Source organism: Dermacentor silvarum, chromosome 3 (assembly GCF_013339745.2).
Source record: "Dermacentor silvarum isolate Dsil-2018 chromosome 3, BIME_Dsil_1.4, whole genome shotgun sequence".
Lineage (NCBI taxonomy): Eukaryota > Metazoa > Arthropoda > Arachnida > Ixodida > Ixodidae > Dermacentor > Dermacentor silvarum.
This window is the reverse complement of record NC_051156.1, coordinates 152,068,224-152,094,271: the sequence shown is the minus strand read 5'-3', so window position 1 is coordinate 152,094,271 and position 26,048 is coordinate 152,068,224. Positions and strand designations below refer to the sequence as shown.

Genomic DNA, 26,048 nt, shown 5'->3' with positions numbered 1-26,048 from the left:
TTTTACGTGCCAAAACCACGATTTGATTATGAGGCACGCCGTAGTGGGGGACTCCGGAAATTTGGACCACCTGGGGTTCTTTAACGTGCACCTAAATCGAAGTACACGGGTGTTTTTGCATTTCGCCGCCATCGAAATGCGGCCGCCGTGGCCGGGATAGTTGTCCTTTAGCTGTTTCGAAGCAATTGTTACTCTTGCAATAACTAATCTATATTTTGTGAGCTTCACCGAGGAAAGCAAGAGCAATATATCGAGAAAAAAAACACCCAGTACAGTTTTCGCAATTAGCAAGAGCTTTTGTAACAAATTAAACAGGTTGGAGAAATTTTATGGTGATTACAGTTTCTTAATTTGCAAATTGTGAGTGAAGAATGGCCACAGTATTGTTTAATGCGCATATTTTTATGCTACGTAAAATGCTTCGGTAGCAAGCTCTTAAGCAGGGGCCCGTCTGGTAACCCTGCTAAAGGCACTGTACCGTGTTTGACAGGATATTTGACTTGACTTACTCTGCCCGCTATGGCGAAAGCAGACTTTTTACTTTCTCGCGATGCTGTCTCGCGAGTTTGCTTTCTCGCGAGTTTGCTTTTATATTGTTACGGGGATAACGTTTTATTTAGGGAGTATTGCTATATACAAGGTTTGGACAAGCAGCGGCGACGGAAGCAAGGCTGTCACGCGCCTCTGGCTACTTCGTCGCCGTCGTCTTCGTCCGACCGACAGTAGCAGCCCCTTTACTGTCTCGTGGCAATATATACGTTTGTGCGCGCGCTTGTGTGTGTGTGTGTGTGTGTGTGTGTGTGTGTGTGTGTGTGTGTGTGTGTGTGTGTGTGTGTGTGTGTGTGTGTGTGTGTGTGTGTGTGTGTGTGTGTGTGTGTGTGTGTGTGTGTGTGTGTGTGTGTGTGTGTGACCTGAGCCGCAGTAGTAGCGTATAATTAATGCTGCTTCCTTAGCGAGTAAAGGAAGGTTGTCATTCCCTCTACTCGCCCGTCTTACCGTGCACCGATATGGCCTTTAAGCCGTACAGGAAGATATTTACCCCGAGATAATTTGGTGTGTGAGCAGTGCCAGGCACAGTGTGGTGCCGCGTGGATAGAAAGTACAACTTCTAATGCTCTCAACGTTCGTTACAATTTGAGCTAACGTTTTGCATTCATCTTACGACTATATACCAGGTATATAGTGGAGTCGAAAGTCGGCATCGATAGGGATGGTAGCCCTCCCTCCCCGATCGCACCTGAATGTGAGCATATATATCGCGGATCACATACGTATGGGGCAGTACACTTCTCCGGCACCTCTATCTGGACAGATGCTGTGGTCAGCGTAGTTGGCCGGCACGACTTCTTGCGTTTCCTTCTCGCCTTGTTTTCAAGGCGCAGCATGTTGTATGTGATATCGCGAGATCAAAGATTTCGAAGTGAAAGCGAGGTACTTATACTCAAACATAAACGAAAAACATATGTTTGGTTGTCGCTCCCGAAAATTCTGGTTCGAGTTCAATAGCCTTCCTAAAGGAAGTACAGTCGAACCCGGATATATCAAACCCGAAGGGGATCACAAAAAAGTTCAATATATAAGTAATTGAATATATAAAATTAAACAGAAATATTTGCAAACATTCTCAAGGGGATATCTAATCTGTTCGTTATACACAATAATTCATTATATGTAGGTTCGATATATCCGGGTTCCACTCTATAATCAGAAAAGAAATGAGGTTTCAGCAGTAACTTTTCAATGTCGACTTCTTTTTCCTGCTCATGGTCTCGTTGGCTAGGCCCGGAGTCCTCGCCTCAGCACCACAGCCACCACCTGCAGCTCCAGCAGCAGCGGCAGCGGTGCTCGTGGTCTCCACAGGGCGGCGCCGGTCCCAGCCTGGGCGGTCCTCCACTACTGACACAAGAGGAGGCGGCCGAGAAGCTCCGCCTTCTGGAAGAGGCCCAGGGGACGCCCATGGAGCGCTGGAAGGCACCCACGGTGCTCGCCTGGCTGGAGCTGGCGCTCGCCATGCCTCAGTACGGGCCCATGTGTGCCGAGAACGTCAAGAGCGGCAAGGTGGGTGCGCATGCGTGACAAGAAAACGGGGTGGTGAGAGGAGGGGTGCATCAAAGATACAGAAAGTGGAGGGGATTAATTGCGCAGAATGATAGTCGCACTTTTTCTTTTTTTGCACAGGATCAGTTTCGAGAAACATTCGCAGCAGCGCGTACACGGTCTATCTGTTACTGTTTAGTTGTTGCCTTGTTGATAGGGCGCACGTCCACAAGAGAGAGGATTAGTCAGGCTACGCCTTGGTATCACGGACCGAGTCATTTTCTTTGTTACTGGTACAAATCGTATTAAAACAACATAACGCAAGTAAAAAAAAAATTATGCGTGGCTCCGCTTATCGCAAACACCAGAAACCAGCGGAGCTGGGGAAAGCCTAGTAAAATAGTGGCAAACCACACACTTCCTGGCGCTCAGGATTTCTTCGCGATGTTCTGCGCAGTATCGCGATGAATTCAGCCGACCACGTTCACGAGCCTCCGGATCTTCATTTCTTCGTCTATACGCGAACTCTCGGCTTCCCTCAATCTAAACTCTGGATGTTCTCTTCTGCGACGCTTGGTTTCAGCTTCCCTAGCTCTCGCTTCAGTCTTTCGGAAGCGACGGGTGTCCAGTTCACTGGTCGAAACTAATGTCCCTAGATTTTCTGCTCTTTTTTAAAGAAAGCAAAAAAATATCTAGGGACTTTAGTCGAAACCTGCCGAGCCACCGCCAGAGGCATCGGCTGCAGTCACGGACACCAGGCGCGTTCGGCGCGAACGCGTCGAAACGCGGTCGGCGTCGGCAGCAGCTCTGCGCGTCCCACTACTACCTGCCTCACTACTACTCTCCACCTCGCATCCGCTATGCTACGCGATGCTATTTTTATACTCTGCTTTCACTCTCTCTCTCTCGGCTCTCTCTCCCCCAGCTCAGCGAAGCTGCGGACGACGGAATGATCATTATAGCGAGGTTCTAACAGCTCCGCTGTAAAACAATGTCAGCAGACTCCGGTGGACTCTTCTATTCCTGAAGCTCAATTACTGCGAACAGCACTCATGAACACTTATCTCTTCGATAAGTTTGAGACTCCGTCGTTATCTCGAGAAGACCGCAAGTACTTCTAGAAGATATTTATAAACGTCTGTGCTACATGAAGAATTTCTGAAAACCACTTGATAACCCCGACGCTTTTGATAAGGTCTGGCTTTCTCCGAGGAGCTGCTCTACTGCATACACACGCAACGTATACTCTGCGTCGAGTTCGTCGAAAGCGAATGCCGCTTATGCGTGCTTTATATATATATATATATATGCCAGGCGCCGCTATGGACGCCATTTCTGGTTTTCAGTACTCACGCAGCTTCAGCAGCGTACTGTTTCCATGCATCAAGATACACATGCTGCCTGCAGCGCCTCACTGAAAAGCATACAAAAAAGGCTACGGCGGCTTGGTTGATCACGATAGGTGCGCCATATAACTATTACTGATGGGTGACGGAGCAAAATAAAATTGTGTTGCAAACGGGCATACAGGGGCCCAAACTTTCTCAGTGAAGACGACCGAAAGAGCAATGAACGCCTGGATTGCACAATTATGTCAACGAGCGTGGAGATCGATTCCGATCTCTTCGGTTCTTTTCGTTTATCTTGCGGCACTATTTATTTTTGCTGTCACTCCTCCATGCTTTCTCGGAACCTTCGTACCGTCTTTATAGGGCTATATATATTGAGCCGACTAATATCGAAGATCGATTGCTCTCTGTCTATAGCCGTTAGTGCTGCTCGACAAGCGAGGTCGGCTCTTATCGCCGCCATCTTTCACAACCGAGACGGCAGCGACCATCCAGTGAGAACCGTCGACGACGAAGACGCACTGTGCTTGTCGTCTTATCCTGCTCCTTGCTATTGCGGTGCCAGCGTCAGAAGCACCTCGGACCTCGGAATCTTCCCGTCAGGACGCAGAGGTGTCGTGATGAGGTGACGCCTGAGACGGCTCTGCAGAACCGCCAGTGTCAACGCGCCATACCGCTTCCTCGACGAGTAAACGGGCCGCGTGCCAGGGTGGAGGATGTGATCGCTCGTCGGGAGAGAAATCGATTTCGAAGTACGGTCGATGTTGGTGCAAGCCTAGATCCGTCTTTTTTTTTTTCGGGGTGGGGGGGGGGGGGGGGGGGGGGGGAGGTTGTAGCAACAGACGGGTTTAGCCTGACGATCAGGGCCGGCAGTTGCTCCACCCGAGCGTCTTTTACAATGTCACTGCAGTGTTTCACCATATGTCCATCAAACTAGCCTCTCTTAAGAATGCGATAAGGACAAGTGAGGTTTCTCTGCAGGCTATACCTGATCCTTCGCGGAATACAAGGTGTTGCAGGCACGCATGCGGAAGGTCTTTTTTTTTTTCAGAATCCCTTTTTGCCTTTTTTATGTAGCTGCATTTAAAGAGATCTTGGTGCCTATATGTGGCACCGGTTACTGCTCATCTCTGACGCTGTAGTTTTTCCCATAATGTTCAGCCCCGTCTTGTCTTACCGCAAGGTTTATGGCGCAACCTCTCCCGTGGAGCACGAAAAAGTGTACTTACGGCGCCCCTTTTTTTTCTTTCTTTTTTTAAGAGAGAGCGAGATTGACATCAATGCCCATGCGAATTTCCACGCCCTTAGATAAGTTCCCCAACTCACACGTGTAGAATTGAGAAGGTACGCTAATGAATAGTTGCAGCACTTCATGAAACCAATGCAAGCAGCCGAACTACCTTGTCGCAAACACTGATACGACATATTATCGGATATAACGAAGTAAACCTGAACTGTTTCCCGCTGATGTCAGTGCGTAAGCAATGCATGCTTATAACGAATATCGAATTAGCGAAGGTATTCTTGTGTCAGATGAAACTTCGTTACTATAATGAATTTCGACTTGTTTAATAATGGCAACTTTCCATTTAGGCCAGTTTTCTCCAACAAGTGGTTCCTCTGCCATAGGCTTTTGAAGACTCAAGTTCCTCAAGACGAGGATGCGCTGTTAGGCAGCACATCAGACCTCGTACTATAGGTCTCGAAAAACTTACCTTACAACGACAGTCTCCTATTGCTCATCGCAGCGGCTCCCGAATTCCGACCAATGAGGAGACCTTATACGTTAATAGAGAACAAGGCAGCGCTAATTAAAACGTTCACAGCGTCTATTACGTACCCAGCCTTATGAGTGCGACGAATGAGGGGATACAAGGGGAGCTCGATTGCTTGCGTTAACACGTAACACCGATAGACAATTATGAAGCCAAGGAAAGCAAAGAGATATTAACTGTGCTCTTTAGTTGACACGTAGAAATAACGAGGGAAAGGTATAAATAACGAAGGGAGGAATAACGAAAGTGGACGAAAGAAACTATTTGTCGCCGGTGGGAGCGCCGAAGCCCCATCTTCCAGATTACGCGTGCGATGCCTGTACAATTCAGCTACCACGGCGGTTGTCACCTCGCTCACTTCCTTTGGGCATTTGTGTGTTAGGTTGTGCGCGCGTACTGCGCATCCCTAAGGTCAATGCACTCCCTTCTTTGAATGCAGATTTTGCTGGAGCTTTCCGACGCCGAGCTTGAAGCCGGGCTGGGCATCACTAACGTCATGCACAGGAGGAAGCTGCGTCTTGCCATCGAGGAGCACCGGGAACCCTCTATATGGTGAGCGGCGAATAGCGCTGCTTCTGATCGTTTTCTCTCTTTTATTATTTTTTTGCGCGCATTTGCCACTATACATGCCGTATTGACGCGAAATAAAGCGAATCGGGGAACCTCGAAGTGACGATACTTTGCAGATATCTTGCAGTGTAGCCGGCTTCAGACTGTCGTGCCTTGCATCGTAATCTTCCCGTTGCTCTTGCGCTCATTTATTTAATAAATTAAATTCAGCAGGTGCTGGCTCCCATGAAAGACGCCGGCTACTTTTTGCCGCATAGTTATTAACGCATGTGAAGAAAAATGCAATATGGCGCTGCAGCGCTCGCGACGTACGTACGTGCGAGACGAGCGTTCTGAACCGCGTGTTCCACGCAGTCCGTACCCCAAGATGTGCCTGGTGACGCACACGTGGGTGTGCGGCGAGTGGCTGTCCAGCCTGGGCCTGTCCGCGCACGCGGACAACTTCCGCGCGCAGCTCGTGGACGGCCGAGTCCTGGACACTCTGAGTCGGCGAGACCTCGAGAAGCGCCTAGGGGTGAGTGGATGCACGCGGCTGCAAAGTATATGCCCAATACTGATCGGTGGCCGTATTTCAAGAGAGGAGGAAAGCTTTCAACGTGTCTGCAAGCAGAACGCTTATGCGAACCAAAAGCCTGCGCCGTCTGTCGGTTGCCTAGAGGAGGAAAGAGTGGAGAGAGGAGGGAAGTGTGTGAGGTCACAAGTGGAGAGGGGGATCGAAGGCGAGAGAGTGCCGCGCGACCAAGAGCGTGGCACTTTTTTCCTGTTTCGCGGGATTTATTTCTGGCTTTGATGTTTTTTTTTCTTTTTTTTTTTTTTTTTGTAACGCGCATTGAGCAACAGAAAGCTGGATCGGGAATTTTTCAGGGTGGTCTTCAGTTTCCTCATTGACACTTTTGCGCTGAATATAATATTTGAGAAGTTACCTAATAATTGTAACTAATTAAATTAATTTCGTAAAATACAAAAAATAGACTGACTTCCTCCAAGCGACGGTAACAACATTACCTTGTTTTTTGTTGTTTTTTTTCAACTACGTGGCAGTTGCATAATTTAAAATTTTGGTACAAGTTGCGTGGGACACATGGTACACGTATACATTCCAGCCTATTCTGAATAAACGAACTGTAGATTTAACCTTGTCTTGCACGCTATCCGACTTTTTGTCAAAAGGAAATGCTGTCTCTCGCCTGTGCGCATCACTGAAATCTACGGTGTAGCTACATATACTGCGCCTAATGAGCGCTTTCTACATTGAGACCACCAACACGGTGCCGCAAGGCCCACCGAGAATCGGTCTTGACTGAGACGCGGCTTTTGCCTGACCGTGTAACGAAGAGAAGTTGAAATTGAAGTAATAATAAAGTTCTTCAAATCGCAGTACTTTTGATCATGTACCGAGCTTTAGTTCCCCGAATCAATCGCGTATTCGCTCATCGACAAAAAAAAAAAAAAAAAAACAGAGGCCGCGCTCCTTCGACCACACGGCTATATTGTAAGGAGAAAGAGTATCAAATGTTCGCACTAATTGGCCGGCCCCTTCGCTGACGTCGGAATACCTCAGAACACGTCGTTGCCTCGAGGAAAAAAGGCAGACACAAGATTCGAACGACGCGACTTGCATCGGCGTTCTAAAAACAGGCATTTGAGCTTTTCGTCGCTTTTGAATATATACGCTTAGCGCCCACTCGCGGCGGGAAACAGGTAGTTCCGTATGGCTTTCCAGAAAAAGGCCTCCGATCTTTCTCTTCTATTGCCTCGGAGATCATTAGTTTCCCGTTAATGAGCAGGGCACACCGGAATGGCTGCTTTCGCAGATGGCCAACCGACACGAGCAGACGTCGCTCCTGCGAGGCGTGCAGCTCCTGCGCGCCCTGCGGTTCGACCTGCGCGCGCTAGCGCACAGGAGGGCGCACTGCCGGCACCTGGACGTGGACCCCCTGGTGTGGACCAACCAGCGATTCATCCAGTGGGCCCGGTCCATCGACCTCGGGGTGAGCACGCGCTCGTACGCGGATCCTGGTGCGGCCGGACAGTCCGGATACGGACGAGACAATTCACACTTACGTGGAGACGTGTCCCAGTATCGGTAGTTCGCACACACGTCATCGCGGACGCCATCTTTGGGAACTAGCGCAGGTCGAGAAGCGGCGTAAGCAGGAAACGTGACAGCTGCGACAGGCTGCGTCCTGCGTCGAACGTCAAAGCGTTTAACAGTGATAAACCGGGTAAAAACAGCCACCGTCGAAATGCAAAGCAAATAATACGGTGCACTGACGTCGTCGTAGCCGCCATGTTTAAGTATACTAGAGCGGCGAGAGCAGCCTCCGTGACGTCACATGAAAACTATCTATAGGAGATACAGACCCCGCTTATGCAGTCATTGTCTCATTGTTTATATGACCAGCCTTTTACTTACGACGACGTGATTTGACTTTCGTCGTGCTTTGTTTCATTATTTCCTCCTCCCCCCCCCCTCCCCCCCCCCTTTTGTCTAATTTTTTTTCATGCCAATGTGTATACTAGTGGTTGGCGTCGAGGCTGAAAGTCAAATGAGCTTTCGCAAGGCAGACCTCTTGCTACGAAACGTAAGCGCTGACGCTTAGTGGCTGCAAAAAAAAAAAAAATGTCCTATCCTGAAATACGACGCGCGAAGAGAGAATACAGCAAAACATGACAAGCAATTTAAAAAATAACAAAAGAAAACGAAAATGCAGCAGGATACTACACAGAAAGCGACAAGTCCCGAATCTGCGAAGAACTTTTCCATTTCGATTTATTCAAATACTTTAACGAAAATTGCACCGGGTGAGGGGGATATATTGAAGTACTGCGCAAATTTATTACAAAACTGCACTTTCGTAACTTGACCTTACGTAATAAAGCATTGGCACATAACCCGCAATCGGCGGCAGGCCTGTCGTAATGATGTCCAGTACCATTTTTTTGATAAGGTGAACAGCCCCAGAAAGTACTATTATTAGTACGATGTCTACGTAATAAGCGAGCTACCATACATTGAAAATATAGAGCCCCGACGTAAATTTCTATTGTCGCAAGCTGATTTGGAAGGAATTGTAATACTTGTGAAATGGAATACTCAGACAGTATTTTGAGTTGCAAGGCGCGAGTTTGCCCCTGCAGTACGTTGCATGAAGGGAGAGAGACAAGAAATTTTTTACAGAAAGGCATAGAGGTCGGCCTGAACTATATATAGCTTGCTCTGTCTGGCCTGCTACTCTACACTGGGGAAAAGGGACGGGGAAGAAAAGGGCTGATTAATGACGATGAATTTGGTGTGCGGAGGAGGACCGTATATACAAGTTCACAACGTTGTGGCATCTCTAAAGCTGTGCGTCTAGCCCAGTGGCTTGCAGGAAGGCTGTGGCACTTGTAATCAAGACTGCGCTGTTTTGCATCAGGCCAAGGACCCAAAAGAAACTCGTCTGATAGCGACGAGAACTTAGTTAAGCCCTGTAACCTCGCATCACACTGTAGCTCGCATTGTGCCGTACAATACTACGACGTTAAGCTTTCTTGCGTTCCGTATATTGTCCAGTGTAAGGCGTCATACCGCCCGAGGTTAACTTCGTTGATGGGTACTCGAAAAACTTTGTCGTGGTTGAACGCGGTTAAACCAAGTTTGTCGAGCGATATCACGGTCTCGCTTGCTTTGGGAACGGACACAGACGCTGCTCGACGCGGCAGCAGCAGCGAGCGAATTGACCTTCATTCTGCGTCTCGCTTCAGCGCGAACTAAGCGTCGAAAGCACAGCGCATACGAAGCTACCAGCACTCGGCGCACTTTGTACGCATCGCAGATAGCTTTGAAGATGAGGCCCGCGTGACCGCGCACTTTGTCCACATCGCCGATCACTTTCAGGATATGGGCACCCGCGCGGCGTGCGCAGCAGCCACGGGAAGTGGCAGGCTAAGTCCCAGTTTGACCTTGGCTGAGCTTCAAGGTCAGATTTGCGGAACCTTCTGGGTTTGTACCTGCACGAGTATAGTATAGAGCTGTCGCTCTAAAACCGCAGAAGAGAACGAAATGCGTTCGTGTTGCGCAGGAGTACGCGGAAAACCTGCGCGACAGCGGCGTACACGGCGCCCTCGTCGTGCTGGAGCCTTCGTTCACGGCCGACACGATGGCCCAGGCGCTGGGCATTCCCGTCTCCAAGAACATCATCCGGCGGCACCTCACCACTGAGCTCGAGAACCTCGTGCAGCCGGCCAGGTATATATATGGTGCTATACATACTCGCACGTATGACGCTGTTGGATGGAGTATGTGCATTGAACTTCTTCGTTTGCTCACTCGTTCAACAACACAAGCTTTTTTTTTTTTTGGGGGGGGGGGGGGGGGGGATGAATGGAAATGCTTCGCCTTTCGGGTGAAACTGCTACATTTAGTACTGTTGAGTATATTGAGCTATATTGAGTATATTGAGCTGCTATCTGGGGCCGTATTCTGAAACGTTGGACTTTGGCGATAGTTCGCCTAGGCGACAATTTCGCCTTCAGGCGCGCGCTGATTGGCTGGTTGAGCAAAATTTAATGACGTCGGGCTCAACCAGCCAATCAGCTCATTCAATTTTGCTAAAACAGCCAATCAGCGTGCGACCTGAAGGTGAAATTGTCGCCTGGGGGAGCTATCGTCGAAGCGAAATGTTTCAGAAAACGGCCCCTGGATACCACAGCTTTGAACATAAAACTAGAGCCCCTTTGCAAAAAAAGGGGAAAAAAAGGAAAGAAAAAGAAACATAGAAAAGGTCGGCTGTACGAAGTTGAGAAGTCTTCGTGCATCTCAACAGAAATAGTACTGTATTTATTTATTTATTTATTTATTTATTTATTTATTTATTTATTTATTTATTTATTTATTTATTTATTTATTTATTTAAATATCTAACAGAGCCCAAATGGGGCAGGGAGTAATGGGCGCGATGCATGGAAGTGTGCAATAAGTATACCTTAACTTGGCCATGTCAGCCAAATTAAGGTAGTTAAGGTAGTTAACACATATATGCGTTAATCCGATGAACGATCCACGTACATTCCGGTCAAGAGTGACCTACGTTGTGACGCTGCTTCTTTGCACGCCCTTACGTATCCGGCTTCGCTAATCATCACGGTAAGGCAACTGCACATCCAACGTACACTCCAAAGGAGATGGCGCGAGTTCGGTACTCTAAACAACGATTCCCGTCATCGAGGAGAACGACGTGGCGCAGCCTTACACCGCAGGCCACGGACCCAACGTTGCCTGCTCCCCACTCGGCAAATAAGTTTGGTCAACAGCGGCGGCGAGCTGATTTTCGTGGCGTCCTAATTGGGCACCTACAGCACTTGCCTTACCGAGTTGCCGGCTTCTAGGCCCGTCTTCCCTACTTTACGGTTCCACTTTTCTCTCTTCACTTTGACTGTCTGAGTGGCGCTCGGCAAAGTTCACAGAGCGGCGCGCGTGTACCCCTGAGAATAAGTAGAAGGGGGGAAAAATGCGCCACAGCAGCGGCGCTCGTGCAAACACACTAAAAGGTGCGCGTCTTCTCGGTCTGGGCCCAGGATGTCCCTGGAGGCGGAGGCCGTGGTCGAGAGCAAGCGTAGTAGCGGCGAGCGGCTGTCCTCTGCGACGGGATCCCTGGGCCGGAGCTTCGGACGCTCCCGGGCACGCTCCTCCGAGAGGGGAGCCTCGGACAAGAGACGCTCCAGCATACGGGTGAGCGTCCTCCTCTCGTCGCGTCTAATCCCTCTTACCTGCACGCACATGTGTCTCTCTCTGCTTGGGCTTCGCGTATTTACAGGCGTGTATCTTGCATGCGGGTATCTGGGCATTTTACTTATCTCTCTTTCGGTACCGTGTCCGTCAGCAGGCGCGGTACTCTACCCGCTGTCCTTTATTTCCTCTTTCCATTTGCTGTCGCCGTAGTGAGTCGGCGGAACTATACCTCGTTGTTTCTATCTATCTATCTATCTATCTATCTATCTATCTATCTATCTATCTATCTATCTATCTATCTATCTATCTATCTATCTATCTATCTATCTATCTATCTATCTATCTATCTTTTTTCATTTCTCCCTGTGCTGCGTCTTCAGCGCATGACAATCACCACTCAGCTGTCTTTTCTTGTGACGCTTTCGTTTGTTAGTCGGTGACTGTGTACACGACCACTCAGCGACCCGTCCGCGATGTCGCAGTTGCGTGTGCTAGGCGACCACTTTCTGCATTCTTCCCGTCGCTGGACCAATCGGGCAGCCTACTACTGTCCTCGGTCTAATTGTAGTGCGTACATTCCTGGCAGCCACGCGATCGAGTGTTTGGTGGGACGGGAAAAACTCGAGGCGCGTTGGTTTGGACGCAAGAGTCGTTAGTTCGAGAGCGCGCATGTGACTTCTATCTATAGCTGAGAACTCTTCACGTAGGTCACTTGCTAACTTGATAGACGGCGATATCCTTTAGTACGCATATCCGCCTGCATGAGCGTGTTCGCCCACGCGTATTGGTTAGCGAAGACGCACTACCTTGATCGTTTCGTGTCTTGCAGCAGCGAAAGAAAATTTCTGCCGCGAAGCAAACCTTAGGTTGACTACTAGCTATCGCATGTACTAAAGCACCGCTGTGTTTTCTGAAATGTGACGCACCTGCAGTTTAGACGGCAACTTTGTCACTTCGTAGCTTTCGCTATCTTAGGCTGTTATATATATATATATATATATATATATATATATATATATGAAATATTTGTCAATTTTACGTGCAGTGATCTAGAAATAACGTGATGCGTTAGAGGAGTGTGCAAATATTCGAAAATTACGAAAGACGTATCGAATAGCTGGTGTACCTATTCAATTCGCAGTCATCTAATCTAATCGTCATTATTCGTAAATAGGAATATTTGATTACTATTCTCGAACATTTCAAAGCGTGAACTGTGCGCAATAACACGTAAAATTGGAGCAAAAGTACCGTAAACTTTATCTCAGCGGGCATTGTATATAGGCTGTAAGGGGGTTTATTTACACGCAAGGCTACGTAACAACACCCTTGGCGCAAGAGCGTTGGTCACTGTCTAGCGCTAGCTATGAGGGCTGCCGGACTTAGTCGTCCTCTCTCAATAGTTCGTGATTCGCTTCCCCACTACAAGGCATAAAACACAAGAACTTACACGTAGTGGAAGCAGGCTGCGTCGCTCATGGAGCCAGACCGCCTTCTAATCATCGATCATTCGCATTCTCTCAAGAGCTGCTTATTTGTTCCTAATGCTGCATTTGTGTTTTTCAAAGAAATACCGCTCCATATAACGTGCAAGCGCTCCCGCGCATGCTTTGCAGCGTTCTGCGTGCGTCACTGTTGTCTTCTCACAGTTCTTTGCACTGTTGTTATTCATACGCTGCCAAAAATGCAGTCGGCTGGCTGGAAAAACTCCCAGGTGAGGTGAAAACATTGGGTGGTAGCGGCTGCAGGCATTTAACGCGGCTACAGCCGCGGACCGCAGCTGTATATATTACGTATGTGCTTGGCATGTCTTTGGCTTTTCTTCGTGTGACTTGCATGTTAGATCTGCATCGTGTCGAGTGGATAAGAGAGCACGGAATAACTGGTTCTTGTGGCTAAGGCACCGACTCGTTCGCGCTCGAATTTTCGCGCAGATGTTTAATTTCGGGGTTTGGTTCTTCCGTTTAGTATACTACGATTGGACGGAGTGCTCACCTGCTTCACGCAGAGTGAATCAGAAGTAAATGTTGCCTGCGGCGATGCAGCAATGAAAAAGTAATGATAATAACAGTAACCTTGTCACTTCCCCACCGCGGTGTGCAAGCGAGCACGGCATTCGGGAAGCCATTGTTGCGCAATCAGTTGTGAGTTGCCGGGCTCGCTCACAACACTTATGACTGACTTATTTCAGTCCCCAAAAAGACCAGAAAGAAAATTACAACATAATGCGTACAATTTCATCAAGGTAAAGAAAACGAATAAAAGAACGGAATCTCACTTCCAAATTGATATACAGCTAAGCGTATCGCTGACGCAATAAGTGCTTCTTTTGCTGATTTCAGTGAATATATATGGCTTTGATTTGATTTGATTTATCTTTTGAGATATAGGAAATGTCTAAGGAAATCTAAACTTTTTTTTTCATTTGTGTGACGAATAGATCGGATGAGCACTAGGTTTCCGGGCGTACCACTAAGCATAGAGAAGCCACAGCGAAATGCCAGCTCTGCGCGAATATATAACGCAAACGAGGGCGGTGACTTCGCCGGAAGAGCCGCTTATGTCAACAGCCCTTATCAACGTAACACCCCGTGAACAGCAGAGCCCCGTTAGGGTGAGCCAGCTTTGACCGTGCGGAATCTTCACTGTATAGGGAATTTCGATAGAAGGGGAGTCACAACTAAGGCATCGTATACGGCCGACAAAAATGTTTAAAAAAAGAACTCACAAAATTATTTTTATCGCACAGCCTGACGGGAAATTCGTAAAATCGTGTAAACGTCCGCCACGGAAATTTCAGTAGCCCTACGATCGAGCCCTCCGAGCGTGGGCATGCTCTGGCGGCCATGATGGTCACTCAAGCTACCGATGTTTATACTGTAATGAACTTACGTGGTTTTAGGATTTGCAGTGTCGTTTCTTTTCGAAATCACAAGAATTCAGTCATTTATTATAAGAAGGGCTTGTATGTGGAGTCACTATAACAAGGTTCTAGAGTCCACACGTTTCTTTTTTTTTTTTTCTTTTTTGCTAGCGTGTTCTTTATAATCCTTACGCTATGCCGCTTTATAATGCTCGCTCCAATTTTTCTTTTCATTTTCTATTGCGCTGACGCTCTTCGTTCATGCTTTTTGCAGCTGAGCCTCTCCTAGAAGAAAGCGCCATTCTCCTCTTCTCAAAAAAAAACACTCTTGCCTTGGAATGCCATCTTAATCCCCACTCACCACTCTTTACCCGAACGGTAACGCCTTCTCCTGCCTTCTATTCGTATAACAACCTGTGTTCGATGACTTTAGAACACGTGTAAATCACACGTACGTTGCAGCTTGTAGACCGTGGAGTACAAAGAACTCCGTTTCAACTTGCCCCTCTTCTCTATAGTGTGTCCGAGCCTGTAAGCAAAAAATCCCAAGATGAACTTAACCTAGATGTCGACTTCGAGAAGATCTCGACTCACAGTTAGCTGCGGGACACAAAATTTCGCGTTGTTGTTCTGTGCAGCAAAGTTTAATTTGCAAAGAACGAAATTGACATCTCGAACAAAGGCTGTATAGCGTTTGCTTCTTTTGGATAGCGAAGACGGCAAGAACCGAGCGTACTAAATAACCAAACGCGCGTATCTGCTCCACTGTAATGTTGCAACTATACGGATACATCAGAATGGATACATCTGTTTCTACCGCCAACTAATATAGTTTCGTACATACTGCGATTTGGCTAAGTTTCGCTCTTTCTTGGTACAGGCAGCTGCAGAAAAGATTATAGTCCGTCACAAGAATACTCAGTGACATTGAGAACGTAATGCAGCAAGTATTGTTTACCCAGCGAATGCATCCGTGGTAGGGTTAAGGGCATTTGTTGATTAGTACACGTGGCATCCTTCTAAGGCGCCTCTGCTGATAATTGCGCTTCGCGGCTATGTGATTGATTTGCAGCATGGCTTAATACTCTCATGAGCGTTGCGTCATTCGACTTGTGTCATGCGCACAAGTCGGCAAGGCTGCATATTTGCATGTGTTCCGCTCAAAAGTGACCATTCACGCTCTAACAATTCAACCTAACTTCAGTGGAGTCCTGGCCACTCCTTTATGTTGAAGTAATTGCTCCTTTGTCGCCAGTTTTACTCCATTTCCGGTGTTCTTATGCTTTTGGATGGAGGGAGAGAGAGATGCTGTCTCTAACGCAGATATGGAGATGTTTGCCTGGCTGATGGCCTGGCATGTTACTCTGAAAGTTGGATGGAAAATATGTCTTACCGTAACCATCAGAGCGTTTTTGTGTTTGTAGAATACTCTTTGATGGGTTGCTTGCAAGCTCTAACTGGAGTGAACGTACTCCACTGTGGGTATGAGGACTCCCGGAAATTGAGTAAAACAGGAGACAAACAAACGGTTACTCCCACGTAAAAGAGTGGCTAGCACTCCCTTGTGTTTTTCTTGGAGTATATCACGGAACGTGTCCAAACTAATTCGCACGAATTAATCTCTTCACTGCTATACCTGTGTCCGAAAGTTCACGGGAAAAAAAATGTTGATTAGTGAGAAGGTAGTCATTTCTTAATTAAACGTTACGCGCCAGCAGTTCTATATATGCAAGCCGTGAGCGCTCAGACTACAAGCCACGTCACTAGGCAGATATTAAAATACTGGCGCCTACTTCTGTAGGCCACGTTACTGTAGGGCTATTTAGGACGTGAACTTCACCTTAACAGGAAACTAAAGGCAAATATTAAGTCACTGCTGAAATGATAGATGTCTAAGGCGTCAATCTTATTGCGAACAAAGTTTTAGTGTTTGGCGTAATAGTTCAGGTGGAAACCCGCTAGTTGCAGAGAAGTAATTAAAGTTTTAGTAATTGAGAAATTGAGGTAAATGCAAGACACGAATTGCGACTCACCCGGGGCATTCAAGTGCTAGCCCGATGACGTAGGCACTCCTCATTATAATTATGTCACTAGTACTCAACCTCTCGTAATAACAAGATCATTACATTGTATTATAGGAGGGAATAAAACGCTACTTCTGCAGTTCTAATCGATCTTTAGAAAAGAACAACTCATTGACGTTACCCTTGACAACGACGCGGGCGGTCGGAAGGTTTCGCTTTCGCTAGACTCTGCGCCGCCCGCGCTTTCGCGTTTCAGTAGTTTCGTTATCGCGTAGCGTTCCGCTGGTTTTGCTGGCTCGCGATACTAACACAAACTTCAAGTAGCCGAGAATTCCACTTTCATGTGATTTCGCGGGATGCCCGAACGGTCCACGCCACTTCACCCAAAGCAGCTGCAGCGGTTAATCTATACGCCCTGTCATGGCTCGGTTTCTCCGTGGCCGTGCGCTTGCGTTTTGCGCAGGAACCGTATCGCCGTCTCTCGGGCGCCGGTTTACACACGTACGGTAGCACAGCGCGATGACGGGGAAGGCAAAAAATCATCACTCCCCCGCTCGGGGGCGGGCGATTTGAATTGCGCTAACGGTAGGCTGACCCTTCAGACGCGATTATCTCTTAAGCTAAGTTTTTTTCTTGGTACTAAACAAGCGCCTGCGAGGTTTCTAGAACGGTAATTTAACAGTTCTTGTCTTAATATTTGCCTTTAGTGTTCCTTTAAGCGCACCTAAATTAAGGCAAACATGGAATACGAAACAAGAAACTATGTACTTTCATCTTCTAGCTAGCCCCAGCAACCATGTGTTTCAGGTATTTTTTTCCTTTTCTTACAGTTATACGAACTTGCCATTTAGTATTGGAGAGTTCGCTTTCTCTGTTTGTTTATGTGCTTGTTTGTTTGTAATTCATGTTTTCCAGAACAGACGTCAGTGCCGACATTTTCGTCTCCGCGTTCGTTTTCATTTGAAACTGAAGTTCGCATAACGCTCCCTTATACATAGGTGCATTTCCTTACAAGGTGGTCACACGTCACATTCTGCATGCGTACGAAAGCTGTCGCTCTGGAGACTACACTATAACAGTGACGTACGCCTTGACCGCAGGACTCCCTGGGCCGCGTGCTGGGCTTCAACTCGCTTCCGAAACCTAGCACGAGTGGTCTGGGCTCCTACAAGCGTGACGACGACGACGTCATCGATGGTAATGTCGAAGCCTCCTCCGGCGCCACGAGTCTTTAGACCCAGCACGCCTCAGCCGCAACCACGACCGCCCCAACCGCAGCAGCACCGGCGGGTGTTCTCCCAAGGAACCATCGAAACGCTCACTGTGACGCCGGTGTAAAGGACGTCGACGACGCCGTGTGTGTACTGTGTTGTGACAAAGACTCGCCAAGACAGGACTTGAGAGCGTATATTCAGGAACGTAGTTGTAGTGTTTAGGGTTCTCTATAGAGCAACCATCCTAGGCCTATCCGGGGACGCGAGGCTCACGTCGTTCGCAAATGCCTGCGAAGGAACGTGCAAGAAAAGGACGCAGTCCGATCCCAGCTACGTCGTCGTCTGAAAGAAAAAAAAATGAAGGGCTCGAAGATGAGTAAACGCTGAAGGCAAGCGCGACGCTAAAGTACTATTCGAAGCATTAGCCATGAAGATACAAGTTAACTTATGGATCGAGTGTCTTCCTAGGTTCTAATACGGCAAGACGTTTGCCGTTATTCCACACTTCGTGTTGTAGCATGTTTGACTGGAGCAAGGAAATGCAAATCTGAAGGAACGAATGCACAATTCCTGTTGTTATATTTTCTTTTTCTTCTCTTATCCCGGAAGTTCGTGCTAAGCTTTCCAACTCAAAGTGGCGAATTGTGAAGCTAGAAAAGCACAGCTAAATTGCTGCTCAAGTGATCACAGCGGAACGCCTGCTCCTCGACAAAAAGAAAAATGTGAACATTGTGCCACAACATTGCAAACGTCTCTTGCATTTATCACCTCGGGAAAAAAGGCGACGAAATATCAGGGCATATGAGTGTATACGTCTTTACGCCTCTGGGCCCACCTGACCAATTACACTCGCATCCGTTGTTCAGCATGCATTTAGTAAATTTATCTTGCAGTAGAAAACAACCTTTGCGCACACTTTAACGGTCAGGTTCACAGTTACTCTTATAGCAGACACGCGAGTTGTAGAGTAACAGCTCGGGGGCGTTTAAACTGCGGCTGCCAGCAGAGATAGTGTCAGACCACTAGACAGACGTGTAGAATCTAGTGTTGAAAGGAATCAGCGCCACTTGAAACCAACCGGTGGCTGCAAGGCCTCACCTCTGCCACGAGAAAAACGTTCACGTATGTCACACGCTGATGCGGTCCCCTCTACAATGGACCACACTGGTGTGCCCACAGTGATAACACCATACCTTCTATAATGTAGTCTTTGCTTCCCTATTCTTCCTGGGAAGAGGCACGTTCTCAGTATCCCTGAAGCCGCAGAGCAAGTGATGTCTTATTTGGCACCGAAGCCTGTGCGAAGTGCAAGGGCAGGCAGTTGCACTGTACCCACGCAGAAGAAAGTTTGGGAAAGGTTCGTGGGAGACGTCTGTCTTGCTCGAAACATTTTGTTTTTCTTTTTTTTTACCATTCATTTGAAGAATCCTATTACAGAAATGATAGTACCATTACTTATGTCGAGGAGGTAGGCTGATAATGTCCTACCTTTCAAATAAACTGGCGTTCTGTCGTGGAAAGCGAACATGGTAAGCGAAATTCATCCTCCGCGACAGTACGGGGCATCGCACTTGACGCATGCATACTTTTCTGGTTGTTGGACCGCGTCGTTGCAAGAAGCCGGTCAACTTTGCCACGGCGTTTACTGGCTAGATTCCGCGCATTTTCGCGTCGACGTGCTGACAAGTTAACGTCGCCATTCCCATTGGTTGTGAAAAAAAAGAAAGAAGTACGAGAACGGAACTAACGGAAACGTGTTCGGTGAAACGTGCGGCGCTTTTTTCCGACGGAGAACTTCCTCGAGCCCGAGCGAGTGTCCACACTTACCACCAATTTTTTTTTTTCTTTCAATCACGTGCTTCGAGGTCCACATGCCTATTCTAGCATTCCCTGAGCGGCTAAGCGGAAGAAACCACAGGACACTGATTCCGTTTGGAACCTGTTGTTGCGACCTGGTGCACGTTGTGCGTATATTGCTCCCCTGTATAGTGCGTGTGTACGTGTTTGTGGTGACGGATCGCGATTCTTGCTCAAGGTCGTCGGCGTCGCATGGAGCGCAACTCGTTTACGGACCTGGCACGATGACTTCCAACGTTCGTCAAAGTTCAGCAGCACACTCCGGCTGTGCTCTCTCGCTGTCTTCTCTGGGTGGCAGTATTCGATGTCGATAGTGTGTGTCATCCTTGCCGTTTAATTACTCTCGTGGAAGTGGAAATGTGCTGCGTGTAAAACGTGTTTGCGTCAGTGCTCACTTGGCTGTGAACATTCTATAGTGTGCTCTAAGAAACAAAGGAGGTGCTGTTAGCTTCTGTTGGCGGATTAACTGGTTGTCCCATATACTTACAACTCCATCTCCGGTTAGATGTCGTGCATCCCAGACCAACGAAAAGTCCCAACTATAGACAACGTTCCACCCTGATGTACGACAGAACCCATACATGCTACGTGCATCTGGGATCACTACATCCATACGCCCATAACCATACGCCCCTCCCACCAGAATTTCTCCTATCCCCCGGACGCCATTATGCTGACATACCAATACTCCAAATAAACATTATCGCCTTTTGGGGCTTATCTTGTTACTAAACAGCAATATTCGTCTTTGTTGTGAGCATTTCCGTTCTTTAACGTTCAGCGCCCGCTACATTTCTGTCGAGAACGCCGTGTCACGCTGATACGCCAATGGCGCGCGTGACCTGAAATACACGGCGCGTTGCGTTAAAGAAATGAACGGCGCACATGATGGATGGCGGCTGTTGTTCGGGGACAATATAAGCTTCAAAGGGTGCAAACTTTTTCTCAGAGTGAACGAATCCTGAGGGAATGCATCTAGGCCTGCATGCGGATCACGCCAGTGAGCCTATGGTCTGAGGGTTCCTCGACGTAACAATTGTTTATATCTATGCCCAAACGAAGTGCGTTAACTGTTCCAATATGGCCCGTTCGTTCTGCTCGCAGCTGAGCTACGTGAGCGCACTACATAGGAGAGTACGAGGACCTCCAGGATAGACTTAAAAGTGGGACGAACACTAACGCCCACAAAGGAGTCGCCTGCACTACCGTCTTTCCTGAGTCTACCTAAGTCTAATGGTGCGCTGACACAAAAATGTTGGATCTTGTCCTTTCTGGTGTAATAAGCAACTAACGACCCAGTAATCACGCCATGAAACCTCATCTGCTTCAGCGCGCGACGGGGAATAAATTGGAGTCCCTGTTTATAGCGACCAGTCCAAGTTCTGATTTGAGAGAGCAACTAGAGAGACGTAACTTGATGGGATGTTTTGCTGGCAACGATTGTTTGAGCTGGCAGCGTGATTGCACAAAACTGCGCCTGGCGCGTGCGATTCATTGTTGGTAATTGTGTTGCTCCATCTGGGTACAATGCGCCGCGCAATGCCCTCATCGTCGTCCTCATGTCGTCGTCCAGAGGCGAATACTTTCTGCAGACGGGAGTCGCTGCCATAATAATTGTTACCAAGGCACACTGAAACCAACCGCCTTTGCCACGTGGCAAAGCTCCCTGAATTGCTGCTTTGCTTTCAGCAGCTGCCGATAGGCGGTGACACAAGTCTACACTATAGCGCCGCCTTGGCAACAGCTGGCTTCCTCACAGACGAGCAAATTCGCATTTGTTGTTAAACCAGGGAAGTAATAGTACAAACTGTTATATTGAACCAACCGGACAATAAAATGCGATCTTCCTGCAAATTTTCAATATGAACGAAGCAGAGGTAAGCGTAAAGTGATTTCTAATGTGTAAGCGTTCGTTTGCGAGTACCCCAGCAAATTGTGGCCGTCACGCGAAAAGTGATGACTTTTTAATGCCTTGTATCTGCACAAAAATGCCTAATTTGCGAAGTTTAAGACATTCAGCCGTTATAATAGTGTAAATGTAGATGATTGGTAGCTTTATAAGTGATAAGGAACAATCTAAAGAAAAAAACTTTATCAGAGAGAATAAGCACAGGGACACATAGGGCTCCGTAGAAAACGCATGGGGACGCCTACAGTAAGGGTGGGCCAACTTGAAATTTGGGGGCGGGTCAACTGAAATTTGGTGTCGTGGCAACTTGAAATTCGGCTGTATGCTTACGCATACTTAGACAACTCCAGTGGAGCTTCTGCATACTTTCTTTTTATACGCATTTAAGGGAAATACGCATGAGTACGACGCGGAAAGTGTTCCACCATGCACGAGTGACATCTGAGGAAGACTGGCACCGCAGCCTGCGTAGCGTCACAGCACCGTAGTAAGTGTAGTCCCGGTTCAGAGACGGGGGGGGGGGGGGGGGGGGGGGAGCAAAATTGTAATAAGGACTCGTGACGTAACGTTGTTGTTGCTTATGCCTCAAATATTCACAAGACATCCCACATTGATGACAATGTCGCGGGTCCTGCACATTGCGGTTGACTGCCCGCACGTATTTTTAGAAATTGCGTTTAAATATGTTTCAAGCTACACTCGCTATTGATATTTTGTAGATGTTGGCGTGTCCACAGAAATGGATCTCGCAAGTTATTTCGACTTCGAAATTTTTGTGTCAGTACTCCTTTAAGAGCAAAAGGAGTATTGGCAACTTGAGAGTTACACCTTGTCCTCGTACTCTCCGACGTAGCACGTTTGCACCGACTGAGCGCAAGCAGAGTAAACATACTCCATTCGGGGAGTACAAGAAATCGTGAAAGTTGGAGTTAAATGTGGCGCTTTCGCGTAATAGGAGTTAGCAGCACGGCATAATCTTAAGAGCGCTCGGCGAGTCGTTTGGGGCAGCTCACTTAGTGTCAGTTTTCAGTTTTAGCATCAATTTCTTTTCCCTGAGCATGTGCGAGGTGCTGAATGTATTCGTTAATTATTTTTTTTTCCCGCGTGATGGGTGTTGTCTCGTCTTATGTGTAATTTATGCTGCATCGTTTTGTTCTGTGACGTTTTATTTTCTGCATATTTCTAGAAAAAAACAAACAGAAAAATAGGGGGTAATTCGTTCGGTTACCGCATAAGACCAATGTGTGCAAAACATAAATTAGGAAAATTGTCCCTGTTGGAGGTTTGCAGCACTTCTCTTTGTTATGTTTAAAACACTGCAACTCCGACAAGTTCTGCTGAATCTTTCACCTAACACTACCGAAATACAGATATAACAATCTTATTTCTTTTCAAAATTCTGTATTTTATCTGTATCAGTAAAAGTTGGCGTCGTTAGCATACCTGTTAATAAAGCTCGTTCCAAGACCGGCAGGTGGTAAAGCTATCTAGTAAATACGGTGTATAATTTTAAAAATCTCTGAAATAACAAAGCACCGCCTGCAGAACTATTTGCAAGGAAGTCTTGTGATAACTCTAAGTTATTTCCCAACTGATGCTTATAGCTTCTCGCTGCTTACAGTAATTTAGCATCACGATATGTGCCGCTTCCTTACATATAAATTATGTGTTGTATAGATATTATACATATACAAATATATATTTATAAGAATACAAATAATATTAAAAGCCATAGCTGTACCAATTTTATTAGTCTTTCTGTTGTATATTTTTCCTGCCGGTTGCTGAAATATTGTAAGCTGGTTCAATTAATGAGCAGTTTTAATTTAGTGACCAATAAATTCGGCGAAAAAAATCTACTTAGACACCCAGCGTCTTCGGGTTAGTGAAAGACAATTAGGCAAACCACCTGTATGTCTATAGCCTAACCTGTTGATAGTTTAATCTGTCTGCACATTAAACTATTCCCGGCACGCCAAACGAGGTGACATATAACATCTGCGAGGTGCATCTCCACGAAAGGGGCGAAAGCATCGCAAAACAGAAAATAAAGTCTACGTTACGTAAAACATGAGATCATCTACAGCCGGCACTGCTATTTTCCCCCACAGGGGCTGTTCGAATGCGTTCATTTGTTCTGTAGATAACTCAAAGTTTCACATTAGCTTCTCAAGTAAGACGGCAGCGCCCTCGGGGGATCCAAACTGTAAGTTCTGGCTGACGTATATAGGCGATTCTGCGACGTAATTCGTCAGTCATATTCTAGATGTATGAGCGAGATATGTATGTACAGAAGATAGCGGAAATAATTATGAAACCAGCGCGCGCACCGTGCCAAAAATGTATAAAGGCTTCCGATTATACCTGCAACGGATAGAGGATGAATACGTTGATTGTCCATAGTGTGCATTTTAGTTCACTAGCAAAGTGGCCTCGCAATGCAACGATGCACTTATTATTGTATCTGATATGTGATACCGAGCAATGCACATGAACGCGCGATGGTTTCGTTGGCGTATATATGGTATAGGGCTCACTCGCAGTAGTTTACTGATACGATGTTGTTTATAACAAGGCGAGATACCAGTTGTTAGTATAAGATATTCGTTTAACTGCAGATTCTGTTATTACACCTTGAAAAGCCAAAAAGCATTTATGGCGAGCATGTATACATTTTCGCGTCGTCATCTTGCAAGAGGTAAACGATCTGAAGTATTCGTGATGTTGTGGAAATAGTGACCGTCGTGCGCATGACGTTCGTGGGCAACTAATCTGCATTTAATTGCAAACTGCGGAAAGTGAGAGTACATTTTATAAGGAAATCGTCGAGCTATAGGACTTGTATATTCCATGAACTTAGGTATAGCGATAGGGCGCGTTTTTTTGTGCGTGTGGGACATTTGAAGCTTGAATGCGCGGCTATCGCTTGTAGTGTCTACAGAGGCTGCATGTATACCATATCTACCGATGGCTTCCGTCTGGTATCTGCATGTACGCGCGGTGATGTTGAATCAGAATCTCATTCCGGCGTCGACTGGAAGACGCAGTGGTCTTGTTTTCGTAGCACAAATTCCCTCATTAAATCCGCGTGCTAGCTGTTTTAAAGCTTTCTCTCTTTTTTTTTTTTTTTTTGATTCAACAAGATTTCCTGACTGCAATCGTTCAGTGCATGGTGCGCAAACATAATCGGCTCATTTTTTTTTTTTCTTTCAGGCAGCTGGGCAAGTGATCCGCACTTTGAATCAAATCTTTACAGTATGCCACGAATTCACATCTCACTCTATGCGTTTTCTTTTCCGAGCGGTAACAGCGTCAACTAACACTGCCGGCGTATTGTCTTTGACCATTTACAAGTTATTAGATCCGCCTTCAGACTATAGCAAGTGTCGCACCTTCGGCTCGAGAAACATCAAAGTCCTGAATGTTGCAAAACCGCAATGCATGAGCCTTAAAGGTATACCATGTCGTAGAACTTTCCTTCGTGCATCCTCCCTTGCTGCCCGATTTCACCACCCATACAAAACTGTGAACAGTAGAAAAAAATACGGCCATGTGTGCGCGTCGTTTATTGCGCAGAATGGCAGGCTTGCTTTGTGAAATCGAAACCGCGGGCACCGAAACTGCTCCAATGCACCGAGGAGTCTCTCGAAAGCTGGCCTTTATTTTTCTTTTAACCGATGTAGTTGCGCAAAGTACCACAAGCGTCGTGCTGCTTTTAGTCGCTGTTCCGGTGGGACAACTAGCTGCAGCAGCTGGATGATGCGGGGACCCCATTCAGCGCGCTATAGACCTTGTTTTAATAATGCAAAAGATACTATCTGGTCTGATCTCCAAGCGCGAACTGTAAGCGTGATCTTGCTATACTCGTTTCACGCCTATGCTGTAAGCGCGAGCCAGCTGCGATTCCTCGGACAGGGAACACATTTGACTGGGTGTCTTGCGATGGATCAGACTTTCTGTGTGCGATGGTCCAAACTGACAATATTAGCGCTTCGATTATACAGCTTCGTTTACGAAAAGTTGTTCAACTTTTCTCCTAACAGAAAGGACTCGGTAATTTCATAAACTGGAAAAACAGCCTCGTGTGCTTCTAAGCGATACCATCGCGTCCGAGCCCTTCAACGGGCTGGAATTGTGGTTGCTAACAACTCAGATATGATGAGTCTTCCCTGCCGCGGAACGCAAGACTGCCACGCGTGTTTCATCTGTGGATGATACTCTTGCTGTGTGTATTGTTGACCATTTAGTACACGGGTGCAGATGTATTCTATATATATGTACATGTGCGTAAACGTGCATATCAGCCTGACTACCGGAGCACGCGTTCAGTACGGTTGTACACCACTTGTTGGCTCTCGTGGATCATATATGTTGACTGTTGAAAAGGATTAATATAGGCAGTGAGAAACAGTGCCCAGATGTCCGGTGCTATGCATACCGATTTAAAAGAGAAGAAGAAGCTGTATACGAGCTGTGTTACGGGACACATCTCGCTCGCGCCAGTATGCGCGGAATAAATGTGTTGAAGCGTCGGTGCTGTCACTCTGGTTTCTTTGGTAATGTTTTGTTTGTCGTTGCTGGAGTTGGTATGACGCTGCAACTTGGCGCCACACGAAGTTCGGTCTGTCACTGGCGAAATCGCGCCTCCCATAGTAAACGTTTCAGTTTGCTTACATAAACGTTTACTAGTTATGGAGGGAGATTAGGGGTAAAAGAAGAAGCCGCTTAATCGCTACA

The 26,048-nt window shown here is 47.0% G+C and overlaps 1 protein-coding gene across 4 annotated transcripts in view; it reads left to right on the top strand.

Annotated features, from left to right (window-relative positions):
* Window positions 1-25,843, top strand: part of LOC119445935 (kazrin-like) — a 48,139-nt gene extending 22,296 nt beyond the window's left edge. For 2 of the 4 annotated variants that reach the window (XM_037710240.2, XM_049663737.1), the window contains exons 6-12: window positions 1,781-2,058; window positions 5,601-5,713; window positions 6,086-6,245; window positions 7,546-7,722; window positions 9,796-9,962; window positions 11,291-11,444; window positions 17,432-25,843. In XM_037710240.2, coding sequence (XP_037566168.2) covers window positions 1,781-2,058; window positions 5,601-5,713; window positions 6,086-6,245; window positions 7,546-7,722; window positions 9,796-9,962; window positions 11,291-11,444; window positions 17,432-17,566 — 1,184 coding nt within the window. In that variant the 3' untranslated portion in view covers window positions 17,567-25,843. Of the gene's footprint in view, window positions 1-1,780; window positions 2,059-5,600; window positions 5,714-6,085; window positions 6,246-7,545; window positions 7,723-9,795; window positions 9,963-11,290; window positions 11,445-13,134; window positions 13,159-14,581; window positions 14,686-17,431 lie in introns of all 4 variants that reach the window. The other 2 variants (XM_049663738.1, XM_049663739.1) reach the window with 2 other exon arrangements.
* The last annotated feature ends 205 nt before the right edge of the window (window positions 25,844-26,048 follow it).